The 21,358-nt window shown below is 34.8% G+C and overlaps 1 protein-coding gene and 1 pseudogene across 1 annotated transcript; one reads left to right on the top strand and one right to left on the bottom strand.

The window, feature by feature from the left end:
• The first annotated feature begins 1,408 nt into the window (after positions 1 to 1,408).
• LOC146949137 (DExH-box ATP-dependent RNA helicase DExH12-like) lies at positions 1,409 to 7,584 on the top strand. Its single transcript, XM_085741500.1, has 3 exons — positions 1,409 to 2,259; positions 3,670 to 4,059; positions 4,265 to 7,584. The coding sequence occupies exons 1-3, from the start codon at positions 1,531 to 1,533 to the stop codon at positions 7,439 to 7,441; spliced, it is 4,296 nt and encodes a 1,431-aa protein (XP_085597626.1). The 5' UTR covers positions 1,409 to 1,530; the 3' UTR covers positions 7,442 to 7,584.
• Positions 7,585 to 9,715: 2,131 nt separating this feature from the next.
• On the bottom strand, positions 9,716 to 17,179 carry LOC146949136 (NAC domain-containing protein 21/22-like; annotated as a pseudogene).
• Positions 17,180 to 21,358: the final 4,179 nt, after the last annotated feature.

Below are 21,358 nucleotides of genomic sequence, written 5' to 3'. Positions count from 1 at the left end.
TTGTCAGGCTTCTGAAGAGGTTTGTATCGCTGCTACACCGACTGATTCTTCTTCTGAGGTGTGTGAGTTTTTTTTTCATTTTTCATTTTCTTTCCATTTTTTTCTTTTTTTGTTTCGGTTCAAAAAAAGTGATGGTGGTGGGTTTGTTATTAATTTTTTTTTTTTGGGTGTGTATGTGGTTTGTTTAATAGAATGATTTTTTTGGCAAGTGAAAATAAGCTCTATGTTATCATTTTGCAAGATTCTGATTTGTTAATAATTTTTTTTTGGGAAATGGTTTGTGATTGTTATATTTTTTTTGTTTCGGTTCAAAAAAAGTGATGATGGTGGGTTTGTTATTAACTTTGTTTTGGTGTGTCTGTGGTTTGATTAATTTAATTTTGAAGAGAATGATTTTTTGGCGAGTGAAAATAAGCTCTCTGTTTTTTTTTTTTTTTTTTTGATAAATAAGCTCTCTGATATTACTCCCTCCGTTTCAAAATGAGTGTCGTTTTAGGTGTTTGCACACATATTAAGAAATACAATGATTAAAATAAAGAGAATGGTTATTTTACCAAATTATCCTTATTAACTATTGGTTAGTTTTAAAAGTAATACTTTGGAAGTAGTGTGCAGAGTATTAATTGGAGGGTACAATTGAAAAGAAAAAGTTATTATTGCATTGGAAACTGAAAGCGACATTTATTTTGAAACAAATTTTTTTAGCTAAAGCGACACTCATTTTGAAACGGATGGAGTATTTAGCAAGATTCTGATTTGTTAATAATCTTTTTTTTTTTGGGAAATGTTTGTGATTATTATATTTTTTTGTTTTGGTTCAAAAAAAGTGATGATGGTGGGTTTGTTATTAGTTTTGGGTGTGTCTGTGGTTTGATTAATTTAATTTAAAGAGAATTATTTTTTTTTGGCAAGTGAAAATAAGCTCTGTTATTATTTTGCTAGATACTGATTTGTTAATAATATTTTTTTTTTTGGGAAATGGTTTGTGATTATTAAAGCCACAGTCTCAAACTAAGTTTTCATTTTGAGTGATTGATACGATTTATTTTAATGATAAGATGTTTTATTTTACTAAAATACCTTTATTAATTATAGTTAATAGAGTAATTAGATGATTGAGATGTAATGAATAAGGGTAGGTTAGTGGAAAAGAATCATTTGAGAAAAAGTAAAATAGTAAAGAGGATTAGAGGGAGTGAGTATTTTTTTGTACATTTATTACTATTACTATTACTATTACTATGCTTATTAATAAAATAAAAAAATATTTGTCAGGAGGATTACAACATTGTGAAGATTTCTGCCATGCCTGATTGGGCACAACCAGCTTTCAAAGGCATGACCCAGCTAAATAGAGTGCAGAGCAAAGTTTATGAAACTGCTCTCCTTAAGCCTGATAATTTGCTGCTTTGTGCCCCGACCGGTGCTGGAAAAGATATTGTTGCTGTTCTTACTATCCTTCATCAGATTGCTCTTCACAGGAATCCGTATAATGGTTATATAGATCATACTGCATATAAAATTCTTTATATGACACACTCAGAAGCCGTTGTGGTTAAGCTTGTTCGAATGTTGAGTCAAACTTTCGAAGATTATGGTATCAAAGTTGGGGAGCTAAATGAAGACCCGTCACTGACTTGGGAACAGATAGAAGAGAGTCAGATTATGGTGACAACTCCTGATAAATGGGACATTATTACTCGTAAAATCCAACATCATCGAACTTATACGGAACAATTGACGCTTATTATCGTTGATGATTGTCATTTTCTTAATGAAAACAAAGGTTATGTTCTTGAAAGCATTATGACAAGAACAATTTTGCATATGAAGAACAGCATTCGGGTGGTGGGATTCTCTGCTACTTTCCCTAATTATGTAGATGTAGCTCGATTCTTGCATGCTGATGTAAAAAATGGGATATTCACTTTTGACGACAGTTATAGACATGTTCCGATTACTCAGCGTTGCATAGGAATAAAAGGAAATATAGAGATTGAAATGAACCATGTATGCTGTGAAAAGGTTATGTCTGTAGCTGGAAAGAATCCAGTTATTCTTAATGAGAGCCAGTTTATTTCTAAGCTAGCTGATCAGCTGAATGCAGAGATTGTTCTCGGTACCGTTCAAAATGTGAAGGAAGCCCGCCTATGGATTCGGCACACTTACACGTATGTCTGTATGTTAATGAATCCTTCTTCGTATGGTTTAGCACCAGATGTTATAGCTAAAGATATTGAGAACAACATTGATGATTTGGTAAGTATGTCGCTGCTCTAATTTATCTTTTGGTTTTTATTACCTGAACTGAACCAATTAATGTGTAATTTTTTGATTGATTACTAGGTTCTTCATGCATGTGATTGTTCTTGTCATTTCTTTGATTTAAGTAGTAGAGTTGCACGAGAAAAGAACCAAATCTTATGTCTAGGAGAATTACCTGCTCTAGTTTTGGTTTATTTATTAGTAGGTTCCTTTTTGGTGGTGTCCGATCTAGTCATTGCTATGATTTAGTTCGAATTGCATGAATAGAAAACCAAATCATCGGGGAGTCTAGTAAGACACGGTCTAACTTTTTTTTATGCTTAATTTTTCTCCTTTGAATATTAAATACACAGGCTCTTTAACTTTATTTGAAGTTTGATTTTTTTCCTCTGAGTGGAACCTAGCAATACTGAGAAGGGAACCAGATCTTATTTAGTTTTGGTATTATTACTAGGTTCCATTTTGGTAGTGTCTGTTCTTGTCATGTCATTGGTATAATTTACTTAGAAGTTAGAATTGCATGAGAATCAAACCAAATCTGGTCATTGGTATATTTCTGTAGAATTTAACGCTACACTAACACCTATATTTTCGTTGGTAATAAAATTCTGATTGTTATATTATCTAAGCACCAATTAAAATGTTCCCCTGCACTAACATATCAATACTTCTAACTGCTTCAACTCCAACCTACAAGCTACTGCACTCAATTAAACAGTATAGACACAATGCAAATGCATGACATATCTGCTCAAAGGCTTTGTTGAATTGTTTTCGGCTAAAGCCTTTTTCTGTATTAATATTGTTGTTATGTTTTCTTCACCAAATTCACATCCTCTTTTTGTCAGCACTTGTATCACATTCAGCTAAACTCACTACATTTATTGCTTCCGTCTGTACACTTTAAACATCCTTTTATTCACCTCTTGTCCACTGTTTTAATCATTTTTCACTGCTCCTTAAACACAGCCTTAGTTGTACCAACATTGAGAAACCGTGTCTTCATGGTAATGAAAATTACTCTATTTAGACATAGGTTCTTGAACTCTTTTTTTCTGTGTCCTAGTTTGATGTATCTCCTTTTGATATTTTACTAAATGGATTTTTCATAAAAATGAACATAATATTTGTGAAATGAATGTTTCTGTTAATCAATTTGAAAGCACAGCGGGTTGCAATATATACATACTGATAATGATATCAACAGATTATTTGGTATTTGAATTTGAGTATGATAACAACCGACTTATACCAACAATAAGATAACACACACTATTGTGATCCTCATTTTGTATTAGATTTCAAATGATATTCAATGACAAATCTTTTTGGTATATATTGGTTATTCATACTGTCCTGTATATTACGATTTATGGTCTAATATTGATGTATTGAATCTTGCAGATTCATGAAGCTGCTACACTCTTAGATGAAAGCAATCTGGTGAAGTATGACACCAATAGTGGATGTTTTCAGGTCATGGACTTTGGCCGAATTGCAAGCTACCATAATGTAGCACACAGAACGATCTCCATGTATAATAATAGTTTGAAGCCTACAATGGGATACAAAGAGCTTTGTCAATTGTTCTCACTTAGTGAGGAATTAAAGCATGTAACAGTTAAGGAAGATGAGAAGATGCAGCTAGAAGAGCTTTTTAACCATGTTCATATTCCCATCAAAGAAAGTCTGGAAGAGCCAACTGCAAAAATAAATGTTTTACTGCAAGCGTACATTTCACAGACAAAGCTTGAAGGGCTCTCAATGACATCTGATATGGTTTTTATCACACAGGTTTGTTTCTTACCTTTGAGAAGTTACTGGAAGTGGTATTATATTTCTTTTTTCACTCTGATTCTTTCTTACCTTTGAGAAATTATTGGAAATGGTATTATAATTTTTTTTATGACTCTGTTTCTTAACTGAGAGTTTATTGGAAGTGGTGTTCATCTTATATTTCTCTTAGCTTATTCATGTATTTTTTTTTTCTCTCTTTCAGAGTGCTGGACGCCTTTTGCGGGCTCTTTTTGAGATTGTCCTGACAAAAGGCTTTGCACAATTGGCTGAGAAGGCTCTGAACTTATGCAAGATGGTGACCAAGAGGATGTGGAGTGTCCAAACTCCTTTGTGTCAGTTCAATGCAATCCCAAGTCATATATTAACAAAATTGAAGAAGAAGGATTTGACTTGGGAAAAGTATTTCAACTTATCAGCTCAAGAGGTAGGCGAACTTATCCGTGCACCGAATATGGGAAGGAGGCTTCATAAACTTATCCGTCAATTTCCAAAACTGAACCTCGTCGCACATGTGCGGCCAACTACTAGTGCAGTTTTAGGGATTGACCTCACCATAACTCCAGATTTTGCATGGGATGACAAAGTGCATGGATATGTTGAGCCGTTCTGGGTAATTGTGGAGGATAAAGATGGTGCACGTATCCTTCATCGTGAGGTTTTTTTGCTGAAAAAACAGCACATTGAGGAGGATCACACTTTGAATTTCACAGTGTCAGTAGACGAGTGTCTTCCTCCTCAATACTCTATCCGTGTTGTTTCTGATAAATGGCTTGGATCCCAAACAGTTTTACCTGTTTCTTGCATTCATCTCATTTTACCAGAAAATTATCCTCCTACTGAACTACTGGATCTGCAACCACTTCCGGTTACGGCTTTGAAGAATACATCATATGAAGCTCTTTATCAGGATTTTAAGCATTTCAATCCAGTACAGACACAAGTCTTCACAGTGCTGTATAATTCTGATGACAATGTCTTGGTTGCTGCTCCAACTGGGAGTGGCAAGACTATATGTGCAGAATTTGCAATTTTGAGGCGTCATCAGATAAATACCAACAATGACATGCTTGTTGTTTACCTTACACCCAATGAAACTCTTGCCAAGCAACAGTACCTTGACTGGGATCAGAAATTTGGGAATGGTCTCAAGTTGAAGGTAGTTGAATTAACTGGAGATATAAAAATAGATTTGAAATTACTGAAGGAAGGCCAGATTATTGTTGGTACACCAGAGAAGTGGGATGCTTTAACCCACTTCTGGGAAGCTAAGTACCTTGTTAAGTCAGTTAGTCTTTTCATCATTGACCAGCTTCACTTAATCGGAGAACAAGGAGGTCATGTTATAGAGGGAACTGTTTCCAGGATGAGATCTCGTGATATTGGCATTAATGGTTTGATAAAATCTTATTCAAAGGTTCGGCTTGTGGGTTTGTCAACTTCAGTTTCAAATGCAAAGGATCTCGGAGAATGGATTGGAGCTACCTCCCATGGCTTTTTCAATTTTCCTCTTGGTAAATCAGTGGAAATTCAAACTCAAGGAGTAGATGTTGCCAATTTTGAAGCTAGGATGAAAGCAATGACCAAACCAACTTACATTGCCATCACTCAACTTGTCAAGAATGAAGAAACATCTATTGTATTTGTACCTTCAAGAAAGTATGTTCGTCTGGTGGCAGTAGATCTCATAAAATACAAAGGTGCAGACAGTGATAAGAAGTCATTTTTACTGAATCCCCTTGCAGAGCTTGTACCTTTTATTAACAAGATTAGTGATGACATGTTAAAAACTACTTTACGTGAAGGTGTTGGCTTCTTGCACGAGGGCTTGAGTGGTTCTGATCGTGACATCGTTACTCGATTATTTAAAAGTGGTTTGATTCAGGTCTGCATTATAACAAGTTCCATCTGCAGGGAAGTGAAATTGTCAACTCCTCTCGTTATTGTGATGGGAACACAGTACTATGATGGACCAGAGAACTCACAGACAAATTACCCTGTTGCTGATTTGCTGCAAATGGTGCAACCTGTCAGCAGTCCTTTGGTGAATGGTCATGGGAAATTTATTATCTTATGCCACACACCTCGTGAGGAGTACTACAAGGCATTATTGAGCGGAACATACCCGGTTGAAAGTGTTCTTCCACACTTTTTACATGATTACATACTAGTTGGAGTTGCAGGAAAATTTATTTACTTTAAGAAAGATGTGGTAGAAAGTTATCTTGCAAACACCTTCTTGTACAAGCGGCTAACAAAAAATCCTAAATTTTATGGGTGCCAAGATTTGGCTGTTCACATGTCAGATTTAGGAAACAATACAGTCGCTGATTTACAGGCAAATAAATGTGTTGTTCTCGGTGATGACAGAATTTATTGTACTGAGCAAGGAGAGAAAACTATCGAATTCTGCATCAGTTACAAAACCATGGCAATGTTCTCAGCATCTTTAACATCGACAACTGACTTGGGGGGTCTTTTGGATATTGTATCCAAGGCGCCAGAGTTTGATGCACTGCCAATTAGATTTGGCATAGATGAAGAAGAAGAAGTACGCCGCCTTCTTAGTAATCAGATATTTTCATATGAAAACTCTAAGTTTAAGGATACACATGCAATAGCAAATGCTCTTCTTCAAGCTCATTTGTCGAGGACTTCTGTTGGTGTGAACCTTGCTATCTGCCAAAAATATGTGTTGAGCTTTGCACATAAACTCCTTCAGGCAATTATAGCAATAGCATCAAAAAAGCGTTGGTTGGGCCCGACTGTTTTGGCTATCACATTCAATCAAATGCTGATACAGGGAACATGGGAAACCGATTCAGTTTTACTGCAAGTTCCGCATGTAACGAAGCAGCTGGCTATAAAATGTCAAAAAAGAAATATATCCTCTCTGGATGATTTAAAAAAGATGGAACATGGTGAGAAGTATGAGATTTTTAACATGCCAGACTCAAGGCTATCTGAGATTTCACAATTTTTCAGTCACTATTTCATCCCTGTATTGGTTTATCAGGTTGAACATGCACCCAAAAGCTCTAAAGAAATAGAAGTGAAAATTTGGTTTGAGATCAAAAAGGATGAAAAATTTGTCCACGCTCCTCTCTTTCCAACTACTCAGAGGAAAACTTGGTGGCTTATTGTTCAGAGATCTGATGATTGTTCTTTTGATATGGGATCCATAGAAGCTGGGTCAGAGAATGGTTACTTTCTCAAATTCACTGTTCCTAACAGGCCTGGAAGAACAACACTTGTCATTCGTTTCATGTGTAATTCATATAGGGGATTTGATCGATTTTACTATCTCAACGTGGACGTGGTGGAAGATGGTAAAGTTATGATTCGTGAAGCGATTAAGTCAAAGGAAGACAAGAATGATTAGGCAAAAGGGGGAATCAGTTGATAGGTGAATTTTGTTATTTGGCACTTCTTTGTGCACACAGTATCTGTTTTTCCACTTTCAATATACCGTGTGTTTCTTAAGAACATCAATATTACTGTCTTATGTCTTATGCATATGCTTGGTTTTACGTCTTATGTCTTATTGTATTTCATCCTTGGTTTTCTGGCAGTTGTCTCATTGCATTTGTCTCTCACTGTTGACAGTTAATCAGGTCTACACAGTTTTGATAGTAAACTTTGATTTTGTGTAGTGTGTATGCTTCATTTCATTTTTGGAATAGCCAAAATTGATTTTATATGTACAGAATTGACTTTGATTTTGTTTGGTTTCTCTAGAGTAGAAATGATTTTGCATTTCACTTGAAACTAATTAATACTTGTTGTACCTTGTGTGTACAACACAAAGAAAGGAAAAAAAATAACAGTGGAGAGAAGGAGAAAGACTTATATGTATATACAAAACTCAGAAAGAAAATTCAAAATAAACCAAACAAGTCAACGAATCCTTAGGCTGAGGTCACACAGATTTAGTATTCTCTCATTGCATTTGTCTCTTACTGCTAATAGCCCTACACAGTTTTAATAGTAAACTGATTTCATGTTTATTTTTCTAAAATGTGTTGACTTTGCACTTAATGCAAACTTTTTTCACCAAAATAGAAGAGAATGCTCTGCTACTTTGATATGTGCAGGCATACATGACATGATAGCCACTCCTTCAAAAGTTGTCAAAAACAAAAAATTACTCCTTCAGAAAATTTGCAATTATATTTTTCTTTTTCTTGAGATAGCAGAATAAATTTGTGTACTTAATATTTCAGCACATGATATAAATTAATTCAAGTGTGAGATAACTTCGAACGGTGTTGTCTCAAACCTCCTGAATTTTAATGTTTAGGTGCAATACAATACATAACTAGTTGCTCTAAAGTTAGAATCTCAGTTTAGAGTATAAAGTGACTATTATCAATTATAGATTAATAAATCAAATGTGAAAATTATTAGATTGTATTAGAGTTTCATATTACGAAAGTTTTGGGTTGTTGAATATATGTGTTTTGACATTCACATTAGTTGAGTTAGCTTTAAAATTGAGATCACAACTCATTTAATAAATATTGCGTGTACATAATAACAAATTATCGGTTTATTCAAATAATAACTCTTGATTATTTTTAACTTTAGAATAGTCCACCATATGAATGAGACTCAACTTTTTCTTTTGAGAGGTGTAGAGTATTTTTCTTTATCCGTGTGTATGAATTTTTGCTTGATAAATATAGTCATGAATATATGTATTTAAGGGGAATGAAATCTCTCAATTGAAATCCTCTCAATTGTTTTTGGTTGTGGCATTTTAAAGTTTAAACATGAAAGAGAAAATAAGAAATCAAATTATAAAAAATAAGAGATGGAATTTGATGTTTTTGGTGATATATGTAACATTTTTTACTTTATTAAAATTATCGTTAAATCTGTTTTTAATCCTTCTATATATCAACTTTCAGTTTTAGTCACTTTGAAAATTTCACTCAGTTTTCAAGTTTAGTCTCTCGTTTTTTAGAAAGTTCATGTTTTGTATTCTAAACGATTTTTTTTTGGTTGTTGGACCTCTAAATTTTTTGTTTTCAATTTTAGTCTCTCTTTAAAGTTCATGTTTCGTATTCTAAACAATTTTTTTTTTCCTGATAACGTATCATTGATAAAACCATAAAATATCATTAGCTTAATAATTTAACTATTAAATCTTAAACTTAACAATTTATTCTTTAATTTAATGTTATAGATGACTTAATAAAGATTAAATAGTTAAATTATTGAATACATAATGATACTAAAATTGAAAACATAGAATTAAAAGGACAAAAAAAATTAGCCCTTAAAACTAATAGCAAATTATATTTTGTACTCTAAAACTAAATATCTAGTTGTTTCACTTTTAAATTGGCCCACAATGATCTATTTTAACGAAAGAAAGATGAAAAAATCTCCATCCACCAACTAAAATGAACTACAAATTCATAAGTTCCAATTACAAAGCTCCATCTTTCTAATATACCGGGACATATCATGTGGATAGATATTCATATATCAATAACTAACACCATGACAAAAATATATAGATACTAACATGACTTAAAACAATGGATTTTCTCTTCTCCTTGTACTCCTATTTTTTACTGTGTTCGCCTTTTCATCGAAATTGAATCTTCTACAACTTCAGCACCATATTACAACGGTAGATGATCGTCGCAACACCTCATTTTAGATGCAGATGATCCAATTTCTTTAACTTAGGGAAAGCCACAACAAGAAAATTTAAATAGGAGTGGAGTATACCACATTAGAAATTGTTCCACATGTGGGGCATACCCACTTCAGATAAGTAACTCTCAGAACTTCCTTCACCTAAGCTTGGTGATGACCCTTTTAGGTTTTGATCATTAATAGGGTTTCTTTCCATCTTTGATAGTTGACTCAAAACAGCTTTCAACACTTTTCTATCACATGATAAAGGGTCTAAGCTATAAGGTGCTCCTCCAAATGTACTTGCGTTGTTGTTGTTAGGTAGAGGTAATTTTGGTTCCATATTGGTTGTTATATGGTTGTAGATTGGGTTGGTTTGGTTTTGAGAAAACATGGAGAAGCAGGACACTTGCTCATTATTCATCTGTATGGAATTGAGCTTGGTCAAAACTGATGTAAGAATCCATTAATGCTGGAAGTGATGAAGAGCTTGTGTCATCATAGCAACTACCCATGCTTGGAGGTTTTGTAGCAACTTCTCTGTTTTCGTAGAACACCCTACACAAAACCTAATCTTCCTGGATATACACAAGATTATGCAAATTATTATTACTCTATTCGTTTCAAAACAAGTGTCATGATATAGGATTTTTTGACATAGATTAAGAGACACAATAAATAAATGAATAAGTTTTACAATATTATAATATTATCTTGTTAACTATTAACCATTCGGAGGGATCTAGAGGAGGGACAATTGTTCCACTGGTTTGAACTTAAGGTTAAATTGGTTGGAAAATTCGAATTTAAACCATGTAAGACTTTGAGCAGCACTATCCAAACCTTTCTGAGAGCACTAAGGCAGAGAAAAAGAAAAAGCATGTAAACAAAGTGAAACCTGCTAGATTTAACTCAACCGGAATGAGGACCCGTGCCCAAAAGGGTTCCTCCAAAGTTGTCTTGGAAGATAAGGAATAGTTGGTTCAATTGCATTAGAATAGCAAGGAATATTAATGCTTTTGTACAATCATTCATAGAGAGGGTAGTATTGTAGTAGTTGTTATGGTCACGAATGGTCATAATCTGCCTAGCTTTTCTGTACAATGATGGACTAAGCCACCTCTTTCCTTAGGACCTTTCCTTGTTAGGGATAGATCTGGATTTTCTTTTCACATGTTTTCTACTATGTGACTTTCTTGTATTGGTTCAGGCATCACCTATTTTAATGTTTTAGTGCTTTGATCAAAAAAAGAAGTCAATCGGTCAATTACATAACCATAATCATCACCTAATGGAAAATTCACCTTTAGGAAATGAATATTGGCACCTTGATAATTCAACATGAATTGATTCACTCTTTCCACAAATTCATATCTGGCCAATTCAACAAACGGGAGAGTTTTCTTCTTCCGAATGATAAATATGGAACATGTGGTTGTTGGTGATTATTTTAGAAAGATTCCTTGCATGATTAGTGATTATTTTACTCGATACTGTTTTTTAGAATGTTGTATTTTATTTCTTCTTCTTTTTTTAGGGGAAGAATTTAGAATGTTGTATTGTAAAACAAGTTGTTAAAGTTCCACATAGGAAACTTGGCCAACAAACCAGAGGTAAAGTGGCTATAAATTCGTGGTGTAGATAAGAGGGTAAATATGCAAACAAAAGGTTCCACTTTTCATTGTGTAATCACCCCATTCATGAGTATAATGTATTGCATTTTGATTTTATAATAATGCATGCAATGATTTATTGAAGGGGGTGTCTAGCAATTAAAAGTGATAAAGAACTTTTCAATTTAGTTGTTAAAAGTTTATTTGGCTTAAATGCAAATTTTTTTGGTTAACTTTATTTTAAGGTACCAAAAATATGAATCTTTTAAATTCCATTTTAAAAACGGACTTTTGCAATAATTTTTTTAAAATTTTTTTGCCCTATCCCATTTGTGGTCATTTTTTAGATTTTGGTCCCTTATTATAAAAATAAATAAAATTATAGAAAAAAAAATGTTTTTAGTCCCCTTAAATATTTCATATTTTGTTTTAAATCTTTCTTCAATTTTTCATCAAATAATCGACTCCAAAATTTTCCATCTTCTTTCAAAAAAAATAAAATAATTTCCATCAGAAATTTTGGCAAAATGACATGTGTATTTTTAATGATCTGGTATTTTATTTGCTACGTAGTTAAGAGCACTTGCTACCAAAAATGTTATGTTTGGTAGCATCCACTCACATTTTAGAGGAAAAAGAAACGTGTTTTAATATCTCTCAGTATAGTATATCTTATAAGAACTGAAGCTTCAATACGTGAATGAGCAGAGAGTTACAAACCATTCTTCAAAACTACTTTTTTAGTGTTAAAAAAGTTGCTAAGTGTCTGAGTCATTGAGTCTGTGTATTTTTCTCTTGTCTTGATAGCCTCGGTACGTTTACCGTCGAGAAGAACACGTTGTATTCCGGGGAAGTTGCACAATTCTGCGGATAATTCCTTAGTCCAGTGACATAGTCACACCTCAGGTTTTACGTTTCATTTTATTGTTTTGCAGGCTGTGATCCTTCAGTCATCCGTTTACAATACGTTTACAATACATGGACCAGTGGTTGTTGTGAAGATATTACATCAACTAAGTTACTAATTAGAGGATGTCTAATTATGATGCGAAGCAATGCATAATAAATCTCAAACTGAGTTCTTGTAACTGGTCAATTTTAAGGGGAAGAATTTAGAATCTTGTATTGTAAAACAAGTTGTTAAAGTCCCACATGGGAAACTTTGGACAACAAACTAGTGCTGAAGTGCTATAAATTAGTGGTGTAGATAAGAGGGTTAATATGCAAACAAAAGGTTCCACTTTTCATAGCATAGTCTCCCCATTCACAAGTATATTGTATTGCATTTGATTTGATTTTATAATGCATGCAATGTTATACTGAATGGTGTATCTATCTATTAAAAGTGATAAAGAACTATTCATAGTAGTTGTTAAAAGTTTATTTGGCTTAATTGCAGATTTTTGGTTAACCCCTTTATTTTAAGGGACCAAAAATATGAATCTTTTAAATTCCATTTTAAATATTTTTCTCTGTTAACATTATATTTTTTTTTAATTTCGCCCCATCCCATTTGTGGTCATTTTTCATTTTCTGCTCTCTTATTGTAAAAATAAATAAAATTATAAAAAGTGATAAAGAACTATTCATAGTAGTTGTTAAAAGTTTATTTGGCTTAATTGCAGATTTTTGGTTAACCCCTTTATTTTAAGGGACCAAAAATATGAATCTTTTAAATTCCATTTTAAATATTTTTCTCTGTTAACATTATATTTTTTTTTAATTTCGCCCCATCCCATTTGTGGTCATTTTTCATTTTTTGCTCCCTTATTGTAAAAATAAATAAAATTATAGAAAAAAAGTTTTTAATCCCCTTAAATATTTTGTTTTTTGTTTTAAATCTTTCTTCAATTTTTCAACAAATAATCGACTCTCCAAAATTTTCCGTTTTCTTCAAAAAAAAAAAAATTATAATTTCCATCAGAAATTTTGGCAAAATGACATGTGTATTTTTAATGATCTGGTATTTTATTTGCTACATTACGTAGTTAAGAACACTTGCTACCAAAATGTTAATTTTTTTAATTTTAAATGCTGGAGAATTTTTAAATGCTACATTACGTAGTTAAGACATAATTTTTTTATTATGTCTTTATATATGCTTATTATTATATAATTTTAGTGTTTATTTTACACATTATTATATTAAAAGTGCTTTGAGCTAGCTGTAATTCTTTTTCCATTCGATATTTGCTGTTTAGTTTAAGCTATGAGTACAATGTTCAAAAATGTTTTTTTTCTTTAAGATATGTTTGGTTTACTTTAATTATTTTTCATACTGAATAATTATGTATGTTGTAGTCCTGACAAATTACAATCTAACTAGGTTGGGTTAATTCTGGTTAAAGAAAGTCTCTGTTCTGGGTGTACACTTTGTGGTGAACAGACCAAGTGAATAATATTGACGCCACTTGAAAAGGCCGTGTAAAGAGTATTTACATTAATGTGTTTGAAAAATTTATGTTAGACTGGACTTGGTCCAATGTTTTGTTGGGGGTATAGTTTATTTATTTTATGTATAGTTTTGATTTTGCTGTGAAGCATTTGTTCATATTGTATTCATCTTGATAAAAAAAAAAAAAAAAAAACTGCTGCACTAATCTTAAGAACCAGTTCATTCATAAAGTATTTTCTTGAATATGCTTTAAGCGTAAGTTTCCTATTGAATACAACTTACATGATTCAATTTGTTAGAAAAGTATTTTGTTAAGTGAAAGATAAGAAGCTTGTTAAATGAACAAGACTCTTAATTAGTCTGAGTTCATTTACAGATCAGTTCTTACAAGATTCTTGCAACTAAACAAGATGCTTCCCAGATTCAAAGACTCATGGAATTGAAGTAAAAGGGTTTATGCTATAGCTAGATGGAAATGGTGTGTGCATTGGAAGAAGACTAGAAGTCTGAAATTATTGTCATATCTTTTTGCTTATAGATGACCAAAAGTTGCATCTTCACCCATGTTTGTATGACAGGTAACTAGGAGAATATGAAATTGTTAAATATCTTTTAGCTGAATTTGTTTATCTTTACTAAAGAAATTGAGTCATAAATTGCATCAGATAAAGAGTGCCTTAGAGAATCAAGTAGTTTTGTTTATTCTTCCAAGAGTGCTTCAGATTAAAATTGAATTTGTTTATCTTTACAATAAAATGAGACATTGTTTCATTAAGTCACACCTATGAATTTTAGCACTTGCATACAACACTTAGATATATATATATATAGCCACATAATTTAGTACTTGCTTTCGGAATTCACTTTTATTCTTCCAATATCAAATAAAAAATGTTGTCATTGGTTTAACATGATAGAATGACAGCGTACTCTTGCAAGACAACATACATTTATCCTCTGCTTTTTACTTTCATAGGACATTTGATCACATTGATTATTTGAATGATATAATTCAGTCAGATATATCCGATCACTCTCGTAATGGTTTTAAACATTGTTGTGAATTCCATGAAAATCACACCAATAAAATACTTGATGTATGGAGCAATTAATAATCAAGCAATTAAAACAAAGTGTATGGAAGTTATAAACACAAACTAAAGTAGAAAAAACCAAGGTAATCAGAACTGGACCGGACATTAAACCGGTGTAGCGACGGGTTCAGGGTTTTAAGGTCGGACCGGGGTTCAACCGGGGTCGGACCGGTAATAATTAACTTAATATTTTTTGTTTTTATATATTTTAATAATGCAAAAAAAAACTAAAATTACATCCATAATTTTCCAAATATATTTTATACGATTATACCAATAAAATTTAATCTAATTAAATATTATAAATTACATTATATAAAAGATAAAATATTTTGGGTACTTGGAACTTGGAATCATGTTTTTAATATTACTATAAATTATACTACTTTTTTTTTTTGAAAAGTACATAAATTATACTACTACTATTATGATATTATTTAAATTGACAAGTAAATTACCAATAAAAAGTTAATCGAGTAAATGTACAGGCTATATAATATTGGAACTTGCAATTAATTAATGTAATTTGTAGGTACCAAAACAAATGATAATTATGGAGTCAATTAGTGCATTGCAGATAGTACAACTACACATACCAACACACGTTGGCTCAGTTAGTAAGGAACGGGCAACTTCCTTGCAGAAGGTTGTGTGTTCGATTCCCTCTGCCGCTGTGAGGGCAGTGTTGGTGGGTGATCTGTAAGTACCTCTATAAGTGCCCTTTGAGCCCGGAGGCGTGCCCTGACCCTGGTGGTGACCAGAGCTGAACCCACCTAAACTTTTTGTAACAAAAAAAAAAAAAGATAGTACAACTACACATGACCATTCCATTCTCTGTCACTTTACGATGTCACTCACCTCTCTCTCTCTCTCTCTCTCTCTCTCTCTCTCTCTCTCTCTCTCTCTCTCTCTCTCTCTCTCTCTCTCTCTCTCTCTCTCTCTCTCTCTCTCTCTCTCTCTCTCTCTCTCTCTCTCTCTCTCTCTCTCTCTCTCCCCCTTCTCTAAATGAACCACCACTTCTTATTCCTCAATCCAATATTCCACCTGCAACTTTAAAATTCCTCCCATCCATTCAACCAGAACAAACGAACATTCAACCTTTTGAACCCATCCCATTCCATTCATTTGCTAAACAAGAACCGAGAGAGCAGAAGGAAGATGATATGTGCTAAAACCTCTAGTTCTTTTGAACCGGGCGAACCGTCGAGTTCCCGGTTTTACCGGTTTTCACCCAGTTTTTCGGTTTCCTATCCAGTTCGATTGCTATGCGGTTTTGTGCGTGAGTCGAACCTGTCACTGGTCCGGTTCCCGGTTCAACAGGTCGAACCGGCCGGTCCGGTCCGATTTTGACTACCTTGGAAAAAACAATGAGAGAAAAGAAAGAGCAGAGAACACACGAAATTTGTTTACCTAGTTCGGTCCAAAACTGACCTAGTCTGGGGGAGAGAGTAGTCTTCCGTTCCACTATAATAATGAGTAACTTTACAAAAGAGATATCAATGGGTTACAAGAATAAGTCTCCCGCCTAATTCTACCCAAAGTCTCAATCTCTTCCCGTGACCAAGAGACTCAATCCTAATAGTGTTTCCAAAGGTGAATCAACCTCAACCCTAGTGTTTGTTGCCAAGAGCAAACTCTATACAAACCCTAGTTTGTGTTTGTTTCTAAACACTTGTTTTCAGACCCCTATATCTCAAGGTTTACTATGATACAAGATCTAAATTTATAGTAAAAGTATCACTTAAAATTTGGAACAAATCTGCACTGGAAAATATGTTTATGTTTTTCGCCTCCAGTTCACCATCGTGCCACGTTGCGATCCCATCGTGCCTCATTTTTTCCAGTGACTTGCTTCAGAACTGAAACATCGAATCGTGCCACGTTGCCCTGCAAAGGTGCCACGATTTCTCCAGAACCTGATTTTAAGTTAACTCTCACAATTTTCCTCCTTGACTTCAAATCAGTGATGATGTCAATTCAACATCAACCACCATTGCTTCTCTTTCCCTTGCTTCCCACTACACCATGTAGCTCCACAAGTTTACACCTTACCTCTTCAACCATTGGAATGCCTTCCGCCCTTTTGAAGATTCTTACATCCAATTACGCTAGAATTTTAGGTAGCTTCACAATTACACACCTTAACCCCTTCAGCCATCGAAATGTCTTTTGCCTTCTCGAAGGTCCTTGCAGTCCAACTACGCTAGGAATATTAATTTAGGTAGTTCCACAAGTATCCACCTTAGTCTCTTCATCCATCAGAACGTCTTTTGCCTTCTCGAAAAGCCTTGCAGCCCAATTACACTTGGAATTTTAGGTAGTTTCCACAATCCACAAGTATCCACCATAACCTCTTCAACACGAGACATCTCCCGCTTCCTTGAAGATCTTCTTGCATCCAATCACCCTTAGCTTTTTAGGGTAATCCTGCAAGTCGTGCTATACATTGTTCAACCTCCAGAGTGCCTTCCGTCTTCATAAAGAAATCCATTGCTCACCGTGCTAGCAAATGTGTACATCGTGCTATGTCTTCCACCTTGAAAATCCACGTCAACAGGTAGATCACAAGTATTCTTATCACCGCCTCTACGGGTTGGCCATAAGTATTCTTACCACCGCCTCTCTAGGCTGATGTTGAGTGTTTAACATCTCTCCAGACGACCACCGCTCTACCAGGCATCACTCCCAAGGTGAGAAACATCACCTTATTCATCCTCCAAACGACTCACCACCAAAGCAACTTCATCCTTATAACCCTCAAAGAAAATTTGTGCAGAGTTACCATTAATCTCCGGACAATCCTTCTTGAAGTGACCCATCTTGTTATAATTAAAGCACTTAAACTTTGACTTGTTACCACTCTTTCCTCGGTTACCTCTACCTCCACCATTCCCTCTTGAAACACTTAGGCCTTCACTGTTTTCTTCAGTTCTCAATTTCTTGGACTTGGTCAACTCCTTGGTTCTCAAAGCCACTTGAACTTCTTGCAAGGTAACAGTGCCTTCTTTGCCACAGAGCATGGTATCTTTGAAAGGTTCAAAAGATCTAGGCAGAGCACATGATGACATGCCGTCATTACGTAATTTTTAGGACTTATTGTGACATTTTGATAGAGTTCTCATGCAACTTATACTGTTCTGGAGTGCAAAAAGCTGAAATATTGAAGTCTGTCTGAAGCAAATCGCGCCACGCTAATTTCAAGCCTTGCCGCGATTTAAGAAGCAAAATTACAACATCTCTGTTTGAAGGGAATCGCGGCACGCCAATTAACAAGGCGCGGCGCGATTTTGATGGGTCAGGCCCAAAACTTCTATAAATACTGCACTCAAACTGAAGAACAAGGGTTACGATTTTGGAGAGCAAAGTGCGATTTTGAGACATCGGAGACGGCTAGAAGGGCGATTTCTTCAACCTTTTACCAATTCATGTATGTTTTATTTCAATCATTGATTATGCTATTTGTAAACTCGATTATGAGTAGCTAAATCTCTTAGAGATTAGATCCGAGATGAATCTTTGTAACCCTAATTGACACATGTTGCTGTGAAACTCTATTTCGTTTATGAATTCAATTCTAGTTTATTCAATTCAATTGTTCTTAATGCTTTTTATATCTTGATCACATATAACCTGATTTTGTGAGAACGAATGACCACTGACCATGGCTTTTGACTTAGACCTAATTGAATTGTTCTAATAAACAGGGTTAGTCTAGGAATAGATAATCGTTTGTTAGTGATAATAGGTTAACGTTCGGTAAAACCTTCAAGAATTATTAGACCACCCAAGGGATTGGGGGGCTGTAGTTTGAGAATAGGGTTCTAATTCAGGGGATTGATTAGAGCTATTTTGTTAATCATTGTAAATTAGAAGAAGATTCATAACAAATAGGTGTGGTATACCAATTAGGGGAACTTAGAGGATTCGAAGGATCTGATCTCATCTCTCTCCATATTTTCTTAATCAAATCTATTTTCTTTTATTTGATTTCATAAAATCAAACCAAATCTACTGCCTAGTGGCAAAACAAAATAAACTTTTATACATCCTACTTTTTATAACGCGATTGAATTATTGAAGTTAAAAACAGTCCTCGTGGGATCGATATTTTTACTACTTCGATAGTAATTGGTGCACTTGCCAAACGTCTATCAAGTTTTTGGCGCCGTTGCCGGGGACTGTTGAGTCATTTCAATTTGGCAATTACCTTATTATTTAGGATTTCTGTCTTTTATATTTTTGTATATATATATATATATATATATATATATATATATATAAATATTATGCTCTTTGTTTTCTTCTCATTGTACTGTGCTACTGAAAAGTTTATCCAAGTTTTGCAGCTATGATAGACAGGGTAGTCCTCTATGACACAGAAGAGATTGCTAAGTTGCAGTATGAAAAATATATGCTATCTTTTAAGATCAAAATTTTGGACAACAAAATCTCGAGTTGTGGTCATTATGATGCGAATCAACCAGGTAGTGATGGTGAAGGGAAGAAAGAGGTGATCAACATCGATTACAATACTCAACTTCAGAATATTTTAGATGATTTCTTGGTGTCAAATCAAGTTTTATTTGAAAAGTTTGATGTTCAGTGTGGTGATCTTGTTGAGAAAGCACATGAGTCTCAGAGGAAGCTGGTTCAGATGGAGATTGAGTGTCACAAGGTTGTGGTGGAAGAAAATCCAAAAGTGAGGAGTGCTGACATTTTCCCGAAGTCTGAACAAACAGGGGTTAAGGAAATCACTCGTGTGCAGATGGTTGCTTGTCCTTCTCTAAGGTGGGAGAGCTTAAATTCCAAAGGTTTAACTGTGAGTGCATGGGAGCATCTACTTCTTTGTTACAATTTCATGGAATTCCTACCAAACAAGAGGAAGAAGAAGGATGATGTGTTCTTTCTGACATATTTGCCACCCTAACAGTGGTTGAAGCGTCAAGCTCAATGACGTAAAAGGAAGCGCTTGGTGGGAGGCAACCCACTATTTATTTTTCAGGTATGATTTTATTGCTTTCAAAAACAAAAACACAAAAATATTTTTCTTTTCTTTTCTATACGAGGCAGGAAAGTTTAAAAATTTGTTCAAGTGTACCTCTTGCCAATAAAATCATGCAAGGTACTGATGTCTTGCATGATTCTCTCCTCAAAAGTTTTTCAAAAATTCATTGACCTCAGGCACTTTTCAAGAAAACCAAATTTTTGGCCTGAGGAAGCTCACTGTTTGATCAAAATTGCGCCGCGCATATATATGGCCGCAGCGCGATTTTCACAAGATGCCAAGCAAGACTCCCTGTTTTGCCAAAATCGCGGCACGCCTAGCCTTAACCGCGGCGCGATTTTGGCTGGTATTTGAAAAAAAAATAGCCGTTGGAACTATCTGTTACTAGCCGTTACAATTTTTGCCCGTTATTGCCCGTTACCACTTAAAATCGCACCGCGCCTTATATATGGAGTGCCGCGATTTTGCCCAAACAGCCTATAAATACCTCACTGTTCATCATCATTTTCATTCCATTCTTCCTACTTTTCTCTACCAAAACTTCCCTAAACTTCCCATTCACGAATTTTTCCCTTCTTCATCTACTTTATCACTTCCTAAACATCATCAAACCACAATCCTATCACAAATTCATCAATCCAAACCATCATCATTCACATTCATTCACAACTTTCCCAAACTTCACAAAACTTCCCTTTCACCATCTTCCTTAACCACAAATGGCCTCCAATTCACGAAACACCCGCTCAAAGAAAGCCACCAACCCCAAGCCATCCACAAGCAAAGCCAAACGCCCTCGTGCCGCATTCGAACCACCCGAAAATTCCATTCATTTCATCAATGACCAAGCCCAAGAGTTCCACCAAGCCATGAAAAGTTTTGAAGTTGTTGGGGAGAGAAAGTTTGACTTCACAAGGCTTGTGAAGTATCCTTTCTTTGAGGCTGAATTACGAAGAAGAGGGTGGACAATGTTGAATGAGATGATCGGTGAAGCGAACAACAAAACCGTGATCGTTGAATTCTTTGCAAATGCACGGGTTTTCGATACACCCTTTCAATCTTTTGTTCGAGGCAAGAACATTGATTTCAGCCCTGAAGCTCTTAATGCATGGCTGAATGTTCAACCACCGGAGGAGTGTTGGGTTGAGAAATTGAGGAGGGAGAGATTAGGTATTACGGAGGATACATTTGATGAGATCATCACCACAATGTGTAGGCCTGGGTCGACTTGGAAAAAGTCCCGAATGCTTACTTATGCAGAGATGTTACCGATACCCAAGGCGTGGGTGTCTTATTTGGTCCAGACTCTTGAGAGTGCCTCTTGCACTTCTGAAATTCCTCTCAAAAGGGTGCTTGCTGCCTATGCTATCATCAAGGAGTACCCTATAGATATTGGCCGCCTCTTGGCCAATAGTCTTCATGATCTTGCAACCGGGAACACCACACAATTGGGGCATGGAAGCTTGATTAATTGGTTGTGTGAGCAAGAGTTGGTACCGGGGTATGATAGTGATCTCAACACCAGCAATATGAAGCCGATCAC

Source organism: Medicago sativa, chromosome 2, assembly GCF_051527215.1.
Source record: "Medicago sativa cultivar Bolivia chromosome 2, Bolivia_mono, whole genome shotgun sequence".
NCBI lineage: Eukaryota > Viridiplantae > Streptophyta > Magnoliopsida > Fabales > Fabaceae > Medicago > Medicago sativa.
The sequence above is the reverse complement of the archived record's forward strand: the minus strand, read 5'-3'. Positions and strand labels throughout refer to the sequence as shown.